At 43.4% G+C, this 15853-nt stretch overlaps 1 protein-coding gene across 1 annotated transcript in view; it reads left to right on the top strand.

Annotated features, from left to right (window-relative positions):
• The first annotated feature begins 207 nt into the window (after nucleotides 1–207).
• Nucleotides 208–15853, top strand: part of LAMB4 (laminin, beta 4) — a 43440-nt gene continuing 27794 nt past the window's right edge. Inside the window, exons 1-12 of the mRNA XM_009864910.1 lie at nucleotides 208–289; nucleotides 2201–2358; nucleotides 5435–5570; nucleotides 7881–7954; nucleotides 8608–8796; nucleotides 10139–10202; nucleotides 10753–10967; nucleotides 11758–11878; nucleotides 12533–12721; nucleotides 13780–13959; nucleotides 14909–15018; nucleotides 15479–15558. Of these exons, the coding sequence (XP_009863212.1) occupies nucleotides 208–289; nucleotides 2201–2358; nucleotides 5435–5570; nucleotides 7881–7954; nucleotides 8608–8796; nucleotides 10139–10202; nucleotides 10753–10967; nucleotides 11758–11878; nucleotides 12533–12721; nucleotides 13780–13959; nucleotides 14909–15018; nucleotides 15479–15558 (1598 nt within the window). The remainder of the gene's footprint in view (nucleotides 290–2200; nucleotides 2359–5434; nucleotides 5571–7880; nucleotides 7955–8607; nucleotides 8797–10138; nucleotides 10203–10752; nucleotides 10968–11757; nucleotides 11879–12532; nucleotides 12722–13779; nucleotides 13960–14908; nucleotides 15019–15478; nucleotides 15559–15853) is intronic.

Raw genomic sequence — 15853 nt, 5'->3', positions numbered from 1 at the left:
GGTTGCTGAAGTAGCTGCCTAGGTATGGCTGTTGTGTCATGTGCTATATAAAGCTGTGTGAACCTATGCAGAGTCAGTAACAGTCTTTGCTTATGTTCCCCCTGCTCTGAGGTGGATATTTCACCTTAGCTTATTCAGCACAATAATGGCTGCTTGAGAGCAAGGAAAAAGAACAAAGCTGGGAAGGGGCACTTTGGGCACGCTCACATGGCGATGCCCCAGCAGCCCCAGCAGATGGAGCAGCAACGGGGTACACTACCCCCACTGGTGCCTACAGATGGAGAAAGAGGTGGGAGGTGCAAAGATGGGGAGCAGGCTCTGGTTTGGGAGCTCTACTTGGTGACAGAATGCTGCGTTGTCTTTTATACTCACTCTGCCTTCTGGTTTTCCAACAAAGGTTTTGTGTTGGCAAGTCTTACATTCGTTCCAGGGGGTAGGAAGAGGAAGGACGTGAAGTTTCCCTTCACTGAGGCCATACGAGTCTTTTGCATTGATACTGACATTACTTGTTTTTCTTCACGGCGCTTTAAGATGTGGTTATAATCTTGTCTCTGCCAAAATCCTTAGCACCTGACATTGGGCATTTCTCAGTGGCATGTTTATTAGGACCTCAATCTTTGTTTCAAGTTAATGAACATTAACAAGGAGTTATATCTCTGCTAACAGCCCTGCTGATTCTAGTTAGGATTAAATAGCTTGTATTTGAATGCTACATTTTTTTTGCTGATTGCATACTGGCTTTATTTTACACGAAGTGTGAGTATGTTTTCACAGTCTTCTCTGCAAGCCCTTATGAAGTGTCCCTCTGCTTTCATCTTGGCTTCAGTACTGAAATTTCCATTATGAGAAATTTTCGCTAGGACAAAATCAAAGCGAGGGTTTCTTTTTAATCTTTGTGTTTTTATTGTGGCTATGTCACTTTACTAAAGGCTAGCTCTGTATAAGCCTGTTCATGCCTTGGTGAAGCAGAGCCCCGAGTGACACATCTGTTCTTCTCCTGCAGTGGTACCAGTTTGAGTTTCACGGAGAGGCATGAGGCTGGGCCTGGCCATCCTGTTACACCTCAGTAAGTCCAGATGTTCATGAGGCCCATTTTGAAATACTTGGTTTACATATGTCTCCAGTGTTTTGTTAGAGTGCTTCTGTGACGTACGCTGTTAAGACATAGGTGACAGTAAGTCCTTATTTGCCACTCTCCTGCCCAGCAGTGTGAAACCTTTAAGAACAAAGAAAAGATGCATGCTATAATTGAGTCTGAATCAGGTCCTGAAAGGGGGAATCAGTATCTGCTAATTAATAATGAACATGGATCTGCATAAATAAATAAGAGCAGGCTAGCCGAAATTATATATTTCTTTATACCTGAAGAGTCAAGCATCACCCTTATTTGAGTATGGCCTGAGCCATAAACTGAAATCTGGCTGTAAAATACTATATTTTTACCATTGTAATTGCATTACTATTTCTAGTATTCTGTGGGATCTTCACATATTGATTGTTTTTTTTTCCTTAACTGCACTTTTTATAACAAGTTGAGCCAAGTAGAGCTGAACAGATAAAGCCTCCAAGGTACCCATTCCTGTTCGCGGTTTCAGGACAGAACTTGTTTAAAAGGACAAGCCCTGTAAGGAAAGTTTTAACATAATGGGGAAAATATTTAAAGTTGTTTCAGGCAAAATAAACAAAATGATCCTGCTGGACTAGGGGGTTCACTGCAAATCAGCAGAAAATCTGAGGGACCCCTGATGCCAATCCTGGTCTCAGTTCCAGCATTATCACTTGGATATCAACAGAAATCAGCAGAATTAATCCAAATCTGACTCTGCTCCTATAGTCAACTGAAATGCCTGTGATTCAGCTACAGGAGTTCCAGCTATGGTTTTGCCAAGGTAGGAAGCATAGTAAATTATTGCTCCTAGTGTATTGCCACATTTGCTGTGCAAGAATGAGATAAGAATTTTAGTTTTAGCATAGATTTGCAATATGCTAGCTATATTTTTTTATGATGATTTTGCAGCAGGTGTCTTCATTACCTTATCTCTTCAAGATTCTACCAAAATACATTATTAAGGACAGAAGGAGTACAGGCAAAACATAATTCCATTTTCTGCTGATGTTGAGATTTAACTGGTTTTGTCTGGAGAATACTGCTGGGTATACAAAAAAATTTCATCTCTCTTTGATCTTATTTTGCACTCAGTGCTGATAAGGCTCCAGCGTGCACAGGATGACTGTAACGCCGGGTCCTGCCACCCGGCTGTTGGGGACTTACTCCTGGGTCGCAGCAAGCAATTAACGGCCTCATCAACCTGTGGAATGAACAGCCCTCAGAAGTACTGCATTGTAGGCTACCTAGAGGTTGGTTTACTCTTTTTTAATAAACTGAGCCTTCCTTACTAACAACATTCTCATCTGTGAAAGGAATTTGCCCAGACTAGAGAGTTTCTCTTGGAGTTGTCTGAATAATCACCAGACAGTGTGACATAAGGCTAGTGGAAGGCTGTGCCTTATTGCAGCACATGTGGAGAGTTTGGCAGCAAACAGCCTCCACAGCGATGCGTAGCTTCTCAAGAGGGAGAAATATCCAGGAGATGCAAATGAGGACAGGGATTTCTGAAAGAGCTTTGCTCTGCAGCTCCATTTCCCACTCATGCCTCAGAGGAGAAGAACACAGTTTGTGTGTGCCTGAGTGCAGGAGGAGTGTGCAGGGTGTGGGCTCTGCCTTGATGGACCTTCACTGGAGGCCATGTCCCATACAGTGTCGAGACCTGAGGCAGCCTGTTAAGAGATTCGCACCATATCTTCTCATGTCTTTTGACCTGAATCAGGATCAGTGTTGATAAAAGCAGAAAGTCATCTCTGGCAGAGGAAAAACCTCATGGCGTAGTCTGGTCTTTGGTTGGCTGAGTGCGTAGGCAAATCCAAACTGGGGGTGATCAGAGGGATCCCTCCTGCTCCCTGGCCACAACAATGGGGGCCATGAGGGAGCAGCAGGCGTGCAGGAGCCATGCCAAGCAGAAATGAGAATTCCCCTGTTGCATGTCCTGGAGGACTTGGCCCCTCTGAGCTAATAAATTGTCACAAATAGAAATATTTTCACTAAATACCAGCTTAGGCTGAAGAGGAAGATCATAAAATACAGCTTAATTTATAAGCAATTGAAAATAATTACGGTTTATGACCTTCTGGCAAAATGGTGTGATAGATTTGTAGATTAAAGCTCTGCTACACTGAGACAGCCCCAAGCACTGCTCCAAGTCACATATTGCAGCCATGGTGTTCTGCAAAATGTAAATACCTCCTTCCTCTTCTGAAAAAGCCTGAGCCTTGGCACTGCTTGGTAAATGGGCACAAAGAGCCATCTCAGAGACATTGCCTTTCTGGCCCTTAGCTGGATAATTGCCTTTTATTTTTGCCTTTTAAGAGGAGATCAAAGAGCATCGAAAATTAATATTTTCACTTGCCTATACTTATCCTCTGAATTATGTAAATACAAACTCATGAAAAGGAACAGCTGTTCTGCAATAATCCCTGTGATTTAATGCTGCTTCAGCGTATCTTGACTCCTGATGACTCGGTCCTGAACAGCGTGAGAACTACAAACTCTACTCCTTTGCAGAGCTCGAGAGATAGAGGCGTATGCTTTGGCTATACATTCTGCTCCATCAGCTCACCTTAAACGCATGTGTCACCTATAGCATATCAGAGTCCCAATCAATTCAATTCTCTTTCTCACCAGCACATTTTGAATGCTTTGCTGGAGGCAGGCCAAGAAGCTTTGCATCTTGCATCTTGTAAAGCCAAGTTCTTCCTCCCCCAGTTCCCCTCCTGCTGACCTGTGTCAGGCATCATGAGGAGAGCAAACTTTACTTGTGAAAGTGTGTGTTAGCCACATGGCAAGCTGCCAAGAGCCAAGACTTGGTTGGGATGTCTTTCAGATTGGAAAAAAACATTGGAGTTCAACATCTTTGTGTTTGAAAAGAAGCCTGCAAATCATTTTCAGTCTTTAAAATGTTGTATTGTTTCTAAATGTAGGTTAAGTGGGTTTTAGTCCTGTGGCTGGATTTACTACTTCGACGTTTTGAAAGCAAAGGAAAAAGGACTCAGTACTGAGGAGAGTAGAAAGGTGCACACTTCAGAGGCAGATGGGATCTGCCAGACTTGCCTTATATGGACATGCACGTGCTTGTTCTTTGGGGCACAAAAAGAATTTTATGGAGCAAACTTAAGCATAAGTTTACTAAGTATCATGTTGCATGTATCTACGTAAATCACAGAGTGGGCGTGCACAGTCCTGCCAGAGGCATTTCTAACTGGAGCTCTCCTTAGCAGAGCTTTGTAAAATGAGACGACAGTGTAATTTTTTTTGTATTTCTGTCCTATCTTCTAAATTGTATGATCGTACACTTGTCAAGTGTGTTATAGAATAACTGAATATAATGCATATTTATCGTATTTAAAACACATGAATTATACCATACCTGTAAACCTATCTCTCTTCATTTATTTAAATGTGAGTAATTCCCAGATGATTTCATAATACAAAGATGCACAAACCATTCCTGATACTTCTTCATAGATCCTGAGTGTGCTGGACGATGCTCCTCTCCACTCATCCCTTTCTGGTTTGCTTCCAGCCCAGCTCCTGCCATGGACTTCCACTTTCTCTTTTCAGCAGCATCCTTGCCAGCCTCCCAGCCATGGACACTGACTCTGTGCTTCTTCATCCTACTGACATCCTAATTTTCCTCCTTTGCATTGTTTTTAAACTTTTCCTACAGTCAGGGTGATGGTCTCAGCCCAGACCACCTACTTACATTTTACCTGCATCCAGCCTTGCCTCTCACTTGTACAGCACCTGTCTGCTGCTCCTGGCTGGGTTTCTGAGCTGCTAGAAAATGTGCAAAAGAAAGAGGAAAAAAGTTTATAAATGATTTAGTGAATGTTCCTCCTCAAGGATTCTTCAGATCTTGAAAGATCCAGTTCTCCCTTGCATCCCCTCTCCCTCCTCACTGCCGTCTCTTGTTGGAAGTTTCTACAGCCTTTATGAGACCTGAATAAAACCTCAACTTTTAAAAAATAAATTTCTCCCAAGAAACTCTTTCAGAACAAACAGTCTGGCAGCTAAACCCAGAATCGACACCTTGGCAAGCTTATTTCTTTGCTCTTACTGAGATCCCTTCTCCACAACTGAAAATATGCATTTTTTACAGAGTTTTCCTGGGGCAAACTGAGGCCAACATTTACTACATGCATGCTTTGTGCATAGGATGATTTTCTTGGGCTTGCCCCTTATACATGAAAGCCTGAGTAGTTAAGGCACCCAAAGCAACATGATGGATTCCAGTTTTGTAGTGACATAAATGTGTGCATCCACTGAATTGTTAGAGAAGAGACCAAGTTCATCTTTTATTATGCTGGTTTTGTTTTCTAGGCGGAACAGAAGTGCTTTCTCTGTGATTCCAGATACCCATATAATCCCTATACACAGCACAACAGTCACCTGGTTGAAAATGTTATCACAGCTTTTGAGCCTGACAGGAAAAAGAAGTGGTGGCAGTCAGAAAATGGTAAGTTTCTTTGAAAAAGTATTACTGCAAAATGTAGCTGTGAGATTGCCACATTGCTTTCATGAAGAAGTGAAACAAAACTGCATCTATTCTTTGATTTGCTGATACTGAGTGATTTAAATCTATTTGCGTGTAGCGATACAAAATTTCAGAAATTCTGTTTTTCTACAGACAAATTTTAAGCACAGCATATCCAAGAGCTGGCCAGAGGACCTGCAGCAGTGCTTTGTTATACATGGCGGCCGTGTGTTTTTCACAAGGTGTCTAGCTTTCAGGGAAATGTGATTTGTGGCAAAAGGTACATTTGTGTAATGACTGTGTAAAACACAAATATTCATTTTTTAAAAATAGTGCTTGCAATGAAAAGCATTAATAGTTTAGGAAATAGTTAAAGCCTGCCTGACAGCACTCTTATTGCCACATGTTAATTTTGTCACAAGCTTCTCTGTAATAGTTTTTCACTGATATCATAGAACCATAGAATCATAGAACAGTTTGGATTGGAAAGTACCTTTAAAGGTCACCTGCAGTGAGCAGGAACATCATCAACTAGATTAGGTTGCTCAGAGCCCCATCCAGTCTGATTCTAATGTTTCCAGGGATGGGATATGGACCACCTCTCTAGGCAACCTGTTTCAGTGTTTTCGTCACCTTTATCATAACAAATGTCTTCCTTATATCTAGTCTGAGCCTACCCTCTTTTAGTTTAAAAACACTATCCCTTGTCCTATTGCAACAGGCCCTGCTAAAAAGTTTGTTCCCACCTTTCTCATAGGCCCCCTCTAAGTATTGAAAGGCCTTTTTAAGGTCTTCCCAGAGCCTTCTCTTCACCAGGCTAAATGACCCCAACTCTCTCAGCCTTTCCTCATAGGAGACGTGCTCCAACATGTCATCTTTGTGGTCCTCCTCTGGACTCACTCCCACAGGTCCATGTCCTTTTAATGTTGGGAGCCCCAGAGCTGGACACAGCACTCCAGGTGAGGTCTCACCAGAGCAGAGCAGAGAGGCAGAATCACCTCTCTCGACCTGCTGGCCAAGCTTTTGATGCAGCCCAGGATGCGATTGGCCTTCTGGGCTGCAAGCACACATTGGTGGCTCATGTCCAGCTCTTTGCCCACCAGTATCTCAAAGCCCTTCTCCGCAGGGCTGCTTTCTATCACCTCATCTCCCAGCTTGTATTGAAAACAAGAATTACCCCAACCCAACTGCAGGACCTTGCACTTGGCCTTGTTGAACCTTGTGAGGTTCACATGGACCCACTTCTCCAGTTTGTCCAGGTTCCTCTGGATGGCATCCCGTCCCTCAGGCATCTTAACCGCACCACTCGGCTTGGTGTCACCTGCAAACTTGCTGAGGGTGCACTCAATCCCACTCTCTATGTCATCGATTAAGACCTTCTTACAGCTTCTCTGGGAAGGCATACTGGGAGGTATAGCATTTACTCTATCTTCTTTGAAATACAGTGAATATGTAAAAATATTTGACTAGTTGGAAATTAAGGCATAGAAAAATTAAGATAATATGTTATCCCAGTTTTGGGTATTCAGCTCAAAATTTATAAGCCTTGGGTTTTGATGGAATTTATCAAGGAACTGCCACCAGCTTTGGACACCACTGCCAATAATGCTGTGTGCCGTCTGTGAGAGGATCTTTTCTTGCTCTCCCTATGTTTCTTCTGGTATGAGCTCTTATGCAGAGCCTGGTCAACAGGAGCCCTGGGATGCTGCATGGAGATGTGAATGATGGGGATATCAGCTGAGCTCTGGCAACTCTCTCTATAGGATATGTGAACTGTGGGGGGCTTTTTTCCATATTTCTTGCAATTTTGGAAGATGCCTGGTGCAATAGCTCTTCTGCTCATGGCCAATTTCAGATCTCACAGTACAGAAAGGTTTACACAGATCAGTTAGAATGAAGAAAACCCCTTATTTTTATTGAGTTTCACTTTTTTATTTGAAATAAGCTAACAATTTGGGTGGATCTAAAAAACTGGATACAGGAAGACATAAACCCAGGACCTTCCCATCACCATCACTTACAGTTCTAATGATCTGAACAGGACCTTTAAACCATCTCCTGCAGTGTCAGTGACATGCAGCATTGCCGCTGCCAGTGCTGGAAAAGCAGCACCTCGAATGGCCCCTGAGAGAGTGATCCAGCTGCGTGCCAGGTTTGTGCACAGGGGATGCCCTGAAGAGCCTAGCTGTTGTGCTGGAAGAGGAATCTTTAAACTCCCCACAGGAAAGCTGTCTCAGCAACCCCTCCAATGTGCTCATTGTGCTCTTCACTTCATTTTTGTTCTTTTTTCAGGCATTGACCACGTCAGCATTAGATTGGACCTAGAAGCTTTATTCCAGTTCAGCCATCTCATCCTGACTTTTAAGGTACATCTTTTACTAGAGCTTTTATGTAATGTTATACACTAATTACTTAACCACAGGAATAAATTGCTTAGAGAGGCAATGAAAACTCCATCCTTAGAGGTTTGTAAGAACAGGTTAGATAAACACCTGTCAAGTATAATTAAGTTATAGTTGATCCTGCCTTAGGGGAGGAGGGTAGACTGAATAGCTTCTTATTTGTGTGCCTTCTGGACCAATTTTCTGTAAATCTGAGAATTAAAGCTGATAAAAAAATGAATTGCAAAATTAAGCCTTAGAAATTTGGACATCTTGGAACTGCAATTGCTCTTTCAAATTCAGTTCAGCTTTCTCATGCATATCTGTTACAATCCAGACGGTTACAATTTTTTTTTCCTACAAAATTCCTACTTTGCTATGGTACACTTCCTTACATAGAAAGTAATCTTGTAACTGTATGGGAGGATTTGCTAGAGAGTGGTTTGAATGAAGAATCTGGCTTTTCCAGAGAATCCTGTAACGAGCACAGTAGCCCTATAGTGAGCCTACAAGCTCCAAAACACAGAATTTTGTTTGGCAACTATTGGCATTCCCCAAACAGGAATGTCAGTACAACAACTCCTGAGATGTTTTATCAACACCTGGTTATGGAATTCTTGAAATAATGTTTCTTGCAGACATTTCGGCCTGCAGCAATGCTGGTTGAGCGCTCCACTGACTTTGGTCAGACCTGGAAAGTATTTAGGTATTTTGCACAGGACTGTGCAGCTTCTTTTCCCAACATCTCTTCTGGTCCAGCAAGAAGTGTGGGAGAAGTCATTTGTGATTCAAGATATTCAGACATCGAGCCCTCCACTGAAGGCGAGGTATTGCCAAGTGTCCGTGTTTCTATGAGCCTGGATAGTATCTGGTTATTTTTCTGAAGCTGAAGGTCTCTTGTCTAGATCTATCAGACATGCAGGTTATGAGATATGAAGTGCTATTGACTTTACTGAAGAGGGAAAGACAAACACTATATTTTACCCTCAGTTTCACAATGAAATGAATTTAAAAAATGACTTGTACAAAACCACCTAGTGCTCTTTCCTGTTTTCAAAATTCACATGGAAGTCCCCCTCATAAAAGATTGTAACTCTCCATCAGCCTCTGCCGTTTAAAGGCATGCGCTTGTCCTTTGATCCCTTTGCTGTGTGCTCATCCTAACTCTACATCGTAGAATCATAGAATGGTTTGGGTTGGAAGGGACCTTAAAGATCACCTAGTTCCAACCTCCCTGCCATGGGCAGAGCCACGTCCTACTAGGCCAGGTTGCTCAAAGCCCCATCCAACCTGGCCTTGAACACTTCCAGGAAGGGGGCATCCACAACTTCTCTGAGACACCTCTTCCAGTGTCTCAGCCCCTGCTCCCCCAGAAGAGAATTTCTTCCTAATGCCTAATCTAAACATGCTCTCTTTCAGTTCAAAGCCACTACCCCTTGGCTCATCACTACACTCCCGGGTAAAGAGTCCCTCCCCTTCTTTCCTGTAGCCCCCTTTACATACTGGAAGGACGCTATAAGGTCTCCCCTTTAGGAACCTTCTGAATACTGAACAGCTCCAACTCTCTCAACCTGTCCTTGTAGGACTTCAGCCTCCTAATTAACTTTGTGGCCCTCCTCTGGATCCACTCCAACAGGTCCATGTCCTTTTTTGGTTGGGGACCCCAGAGCCGAATGCAATACTCCAGGTGAGGTCTCACCAGAGCAGAGCAGAGGGGCAGAATCACATCCCTCGACCTGCTGGCCACACTGCTTTTGATGCAGCCCCGGATGTGATTGGCTTTCTGGGCTGTGAGCGTACATCATTGACTCACGTTCAGATTTTCCTCGACCAGCACCCCCAAGCTCTCCTACACAGCGCTGCTCTCAATCCACTTGTCATCCAGCCTCTATTTGTGCTTGGGATTGCCCCTGCTGAGGTGCTCTTGGACACTGTTTTTCCTTCCTCCTGACAAATCAATCCACCAAAAGGTCTTTTTTTCTCGCTCAGCCAAGGCCAGGTGGAAAGGGTGGCAGTATTTGCTGAATCAAGGCCACAGCCTTGTTCTTTTCTTTTATGGGATCAATAAAGTAGCATTAGTAACTAATGGATTTCAAGTGACAGATTCTATATCCAGGAAGAATAGCTTCAGTAATCTATAGAGCTGCACTGTATTAATTTGTTTTGCAGGTTGTTTTAAAAGCTTTGGATCCGAGCTTTGACATAGAAAATCCGCATGTGCCATATATCCAAGGTAGGGCAGTACAGGTTTTCTCCAGAGATACTTCGCTGGTGTTGCTTGTTTTGTACATGGTTAAGGTCAACAGCTCAGCTGTAAGTCAATGATGATGAAAATTAGATGCCTAAAGATCTTAGGGAGACATCTGTATTAATAAATAAAATGGGCCAGTCTTATTCTCTAGTCCAGATGGCAAACAACACAGCTCTGCAGAGCTCATCAGTCAGCTAAACTGTGTTGCCTTCTGGGATCAGGTGGCCCAATCCACACTGCTTTTTGGGAGCAATCCTAGAGGTATACATGAACCCACAAGAGCAGTGGCTGGGAAAAAACAAGTTGGCCCTGGCTAGAGCCATACGAAGGAGAGTGCTAACATTTAAGCAGCTACCTACCTGTCCGGATCAGATCGTGTTCTGGCACTGTATGGGTTGGTGGTCTTGGTCAATATCAGATCATTTTCACTATTTCTTCAGTATGAGGGAATTCTTGGATCATTATTCCAAGCTGAAGATTTCATACTGTTCATTTTCAGGTGAATTTGGGCTCTTGATTTCTTTCCTTCCAGAGCTCATCACAATGACAAACCTAAGGATCAATTTTACGAAACTCCACACCCTTGGGGATGCTCTGCTTGGACGAAGGCACAGTGATCCCCTGGAGAAGTACTACTATGCTGTCTATGAGATGGTTGTGCGGGGCAGCTGCTTTTGCCATGGCCATGCCAGCCAGTGTGACCCCATGCAGAATCTGCGGGGAGATGTGTTCCATCAATCTGGGATGGTGCGTCATTAGCGCTGTCTCTGACAAAGGCAGTCCCTACGTGGTATTTTGGGGGAAGAAAGAAAGGGAGGGAGGGAGAGGAAAGGAAATGGTCTTTGCATTTACCCTTTGCAACTCCAAGTTGTAAAATGTTTCGATACAGCTTCTTCCTTTAAACTCCTGGGCTGGATTGCTCAGAAGCTGTCTCTTTGTTGGCACTAGTGTGGTGTTTCAAAAGCAACTGGGACAAGGCATGTTGATAATAGCAGCAAAATACCAGAGCTGTAATGGTGCAAATGTAATGCAGTAAGTAGACTGTGGTGTGTGCAGACTTGAATGGCCACTTGTTGGGTGCATTCCACACTCCAGCTGGGCTCGGAGGCTCTGCAGCAGGAGAGGAGGCATTGGCACAAAGAATAGCTGATAATGCAAAGCTAACCCATGAAAAATGGATTATTAAAATATTCAAGAACATGATTGTGAATTCTTTCCCTCTGTGGGTACAAGAGAGATTTTCCCCCTGGTAAACATGTATCTTGATATAGGGTTTTTGAGAGAATTTTAAAAGTCAAAATCTCCTCTGATATCTCTAGAAGTATTTTTTTTTCCTAAATGTTCTTCAGTGGCTTTAAAACTACTTGGTTAAAAATTGCAGAGATTCTCCAGAATTTTTACGCAAATAATTGAGAATTCTGTCAGCTGAGGGAGCCAAAGAGCTTTGAATTTTCCTGATCTGGCTGGTGTAGGTCGAGCAGCTTTCTTCTCTCCTCTCCTTTCCTTTCCTCTCCTCTCTGTTCTCACCACATTGCAGGTCCATGGGAGATGTATCTGCCATCATAACACTGAAGGTTTGTCTTGTGAAAGATGTAAAGATTTCTACCATGACGCTCCCTGGAGGCCGGCTGAAGGGGCACGAGATAATGCTTGCAAACGTAACTCAAACATATTATTTTGCTTTAGAATAGCTGGAGGGGGTGGGTGTTGCACAACCCCAGCCCAATGCACAATGGGATGGCCATGTTTCTGAGAGGGAGGCTTTTCCACACCTCATCTAGAAAAATATATATATTCCTATATTCCATGGTGCTGTTTTGCCCTACAAGAAGGAGAGCTATTTCATGTTCTTATTTCTCATAATGAGAAAAGAACAACTGAGGAAAAAGCAACTAATGCAAAAAAAAAAAAAAAAATCATTCATTGGTTTCCGCAGGATCTTTCTTATGAATGAAGGAAGAGTTTAGACAAGACTAAGTTATTTATTTCCACAATAATGAGTAATGTAGGATATGCAAGAATAATGTATTATGATCTGTAGCAAGTATTCAGCTAGATCTTTCTTCAGTGGAGCAGCGTTCCCCACTGAGAGTGCACACTCACTCGCACGGGTACTTTTGCAGTTCTCAGTTCTAAGTCTCCAATGTTTCCCCCCACCTGTAAAGCACAAGTCCTGGGAAGCTGTAGTCTTGCTGGGGCACTGAAATCATACACATAGCGAGTAACCCTGTGTTAGCAGCAGATAGCAATGATGGCAAGACCACAATGATGGGAGCAGCGATGCGAAATACCCTGCTTTTTTTCGGTTTCAGGGTGTAACTGCAACGGCCACTCTGGCAGGTGCCACTTTGACCTGGCCGTGTACCGAGCCAGTGGTGGCGTCAGTGGTGGCGTTTGTGAGGACTGTCAGGACAACACCATGGGGCAACACTGTGACCAGTGCAAACATTTCTTTTACCGGGATCCGCTCAAAGTCATCTCAGACCCTCAGGCATGCCTCCGTAAGTTTCTTTTCTAACTTCTGTAAAAATTACTCAGAATAGGGTAGTTCTGGTTCTCTTTGCTCTGAACCCTATGACAACCCCACACTTAAATGTTCATATGGTTATAAAAATGTTACCAAACTTATAACATCCAAACTGCCTTATAAAGTAGCTGCATGACAGCATCCTTGAACTAGCATCGTACAAAGAACTACAAATTCCAACTTCTTTCTAGAGGGAGCTTAGAAATCCATCAGGGCTATCATCTCTCTTGAATAATGTCAGTATAAATATGAATAGCAGTAGTGCTGTTGCTTCTGTGATAGCCAGGAATTACAGAAGAGGTGTGAAATGACGGGAAGATTAATAAATTTTGCTAGATACCTGCCATATGCAAGAAAAACAGTCTTTCAGGAATAAAAGCCCTTCTTCTGGAAGATGAGCTCAATTCATTATTAACATAGGATGAGAAAAATGCTCTGAGTATAATTTAATTGTAGTAATTGATTAGTGTGGAAAGTCCTTAAGGAGCTGAGGGGTGTTAGCCAGGGGAGCAGTGTGGTAATTGTTAGCTCTGCTGTGAGAAGTGTGTTAGGCTAAGACTGGATGCATCGTGAAGGCAATGTCCTGTACCAAATCCATTGCTTCCAGTAAATAATTCAGTCGTGGCCAACTCAGACCAGTTCTGAGGAGGTGGCTTGTGTGGGGTAACCCTACAACCCTACAACTTTCATTAGAGCATACCCAAAAGTACGGGTCCCGCTCCTGCCCAAGTACTCTGGTGACAGTAGGGAGTGGATGAGTGATGCCTATTTCTACCCAAAGCACAATGTATACTTCTACCAAAGTGAGGACTGTAACTCTGCTCCAGAGAAAAAGCAGAATGTTGAAAGATTCTAATAATATTTCTTACAGCGACTGCCCATTGACTGTAAAGCAACCAACACAGTGAGTACGGATTAATGTCTCTAATCTTTACAGGGATCCTGAATTTGTGCCTACTAGCGGCTCTATAATTGTGTTTTTGTTTATGTCTAAAAGTCCTATTTTATGTGTCTCCCTGACCCTGCCTGTAGCCTGCAGCTGTGACCCAGAAGGTACATTGCACAACGGCGTGTGTGAGAGCCACACAGATCCTGCTCTGGGAACAGTCGCAGGACGATGCCCTTGCAAGGAGAACGTGGAAGGGATCCGCTGTGACAAGTGCAGGGCAAACTACTATGGGCTGCGTGGCAGTGACCCCCTGGGCTGCCAGCGTACGTAAACCACAGCTTTTATTCTTTCCAAAGCATTTTTTAAGAGGTGGAGGTAGTTGAATGCACAGATGCAAGCACCAATGCGCTACCTGCTTCACAAAATACCTAATTGTCTTCTATAATTTAATGTCAATGTAATTTAATGTACCTGGTGCAACATCTGAGACTGAATGATGCAAAATCACTTGCAGAATACATAGTATACTGTAATAGGTCAGGCTGTTGTTGATAGAAGAATTGTTAAATATGTCTTTTCTTTTAAAAGGCTGAATGGAAAGCCACAGACAGGCTGTTTGGATAGTTGGACTCTGCACTGCACAGTGCAGTGTCGAGATGGCAGGAACTGCTGCCTTGCTGTGAGAGCTTCCAGTGAGCCACTCCTCCAAAAGAGGACAGAATCACAGAATCACAGAATCACAGAATCACAGAATCACAGAATGTTAGGGGTTGGGAGGGACCTCAAAAGATCATCTAGTCCAATCCCCCCACCAGAACAGGGTCATTTACAGCAGTTCACACAAGAACACGTCCAGGCGGGTTTTGAATGTCTCCAGAGGAGACCCAACAGCCTCTCTGAGCAGCCTGTGCCAGTGCTCTGTCACATCCCGCCCCTACTTAGGCACTCCGTGGCTTTGTGAGCCCGTTCTATCTGTACCACAGTACGCAGCAACATGCAAGGACTGTGGAGTGCTGATCAACACAGAGCAAACCACCACACCCAAATTCTCCCAGTGCCCCTGCCCCCCCTGGAGAAGGTACCCACAGAAGAAACTGTCCATTCCGCAAGGGCAGTCTGGGGGCTGCAGGGTGCCTGGGCATATCCCTCTGCAGGGCATCTATCCAGAGGATGGAGACTGCCTGTCATGTTGATGCCTCATCCAAAGCAAACACTGGTCCTGCTGCCCTTGCTGGGGGCTGCAGAGGTAACTGCACATTTCTCTCCCTGCAGCCTGCAACTGTGATCCCACTGGCAGTTTGCCCTTCTCCTTCTGTGACCCTGCCACGGGACAATGCCTCTGCCAGCGGTTCACCACAGGCCGACGCTGTGAAAAATGTGTTGTACGTACTTAGATTTTGCTATTACTTTTGCATGTGGTTTTAGAAGCCTTCTCTCCCATCTCCCACCTTTTCATTGCCAGAAAAGTAAATATGTAGTCAAAATCAAAAATAATTTACAGCTATATTCTCCTGTTTCGCCTTGACACATGTGGTTCTTTTTTACTGCTTGTGAGCATTTGTGATGTCAAATTGCACTAGGAGGAGCACTCCCAGGAGGGAAAGTAAATGCAAATTCATGTCCTGAGACCATCTTTGCCATTTGAAGAGCAACTTGCTTGCACAAATGTGTAAATACCTAGCTCTTCTTGCAGTGGCTGAGCACCCTTACAAGGTGGTAAAAGAAGCACAGTCAGCAGCACAGTAGCATCGTTCATCCAGGGGATTAAGTTCTGTTGTACCTACTATACTCAAATAATTGCTGTAAAAAAAAAAATAATCTTTCACTTTCTTTTTATCCCAGGTAGGATACTGGGGTCTTGGCAACAGCTTGTACGGCTGTTCTCCATGTGACTGTGATATTGGTGGATCCCAGAATAACTTGTAAGTTAATGTTCTTCAAGTTTTTCTTGGCTTTAATTTTTATAAACTCTTAGCCTAGATTTTCTAATTAGGTTAATAGAGTCTCAGTACAAATGGGAAAATAGACTGTAGATGTAATTTCATCATATGCAATGTAAAATCAGGTTGGGATCTTGGAAATTTATTTGTGATAAGGGGTTTGCCTTTTCCCTTTGAAACCAACTTTGAATTACCTTGAGACATAATTTCTCTAATGCAAGATATGAACTACATGGTCCCGATATTAATCAAAATTAAAAGTAAGTTAGAGGAGACA

The sequence above is a fragment of the Apaloderma vittatum genome, unplaced genomic scaffold (genome assembly GCF_000703405.1).
Source record: "Apaloderma vittatum isolate BGI_N311 unplaced genomic scaffold, ASM70340v1 scaffold8672, whole genome shotgun sequence".
Lineage (NCBI taxonomy): Eukaryota > Metazoa > Chordata > Aves > Trogoniformes > Trogonidae > Apaloderma > Apaloderma vittatum.
The sequence above is the reverse complement of the archived record's forward strand: the minus strand, read 5'-3'. Positions and strand labels throughout refer to the sequence as shown.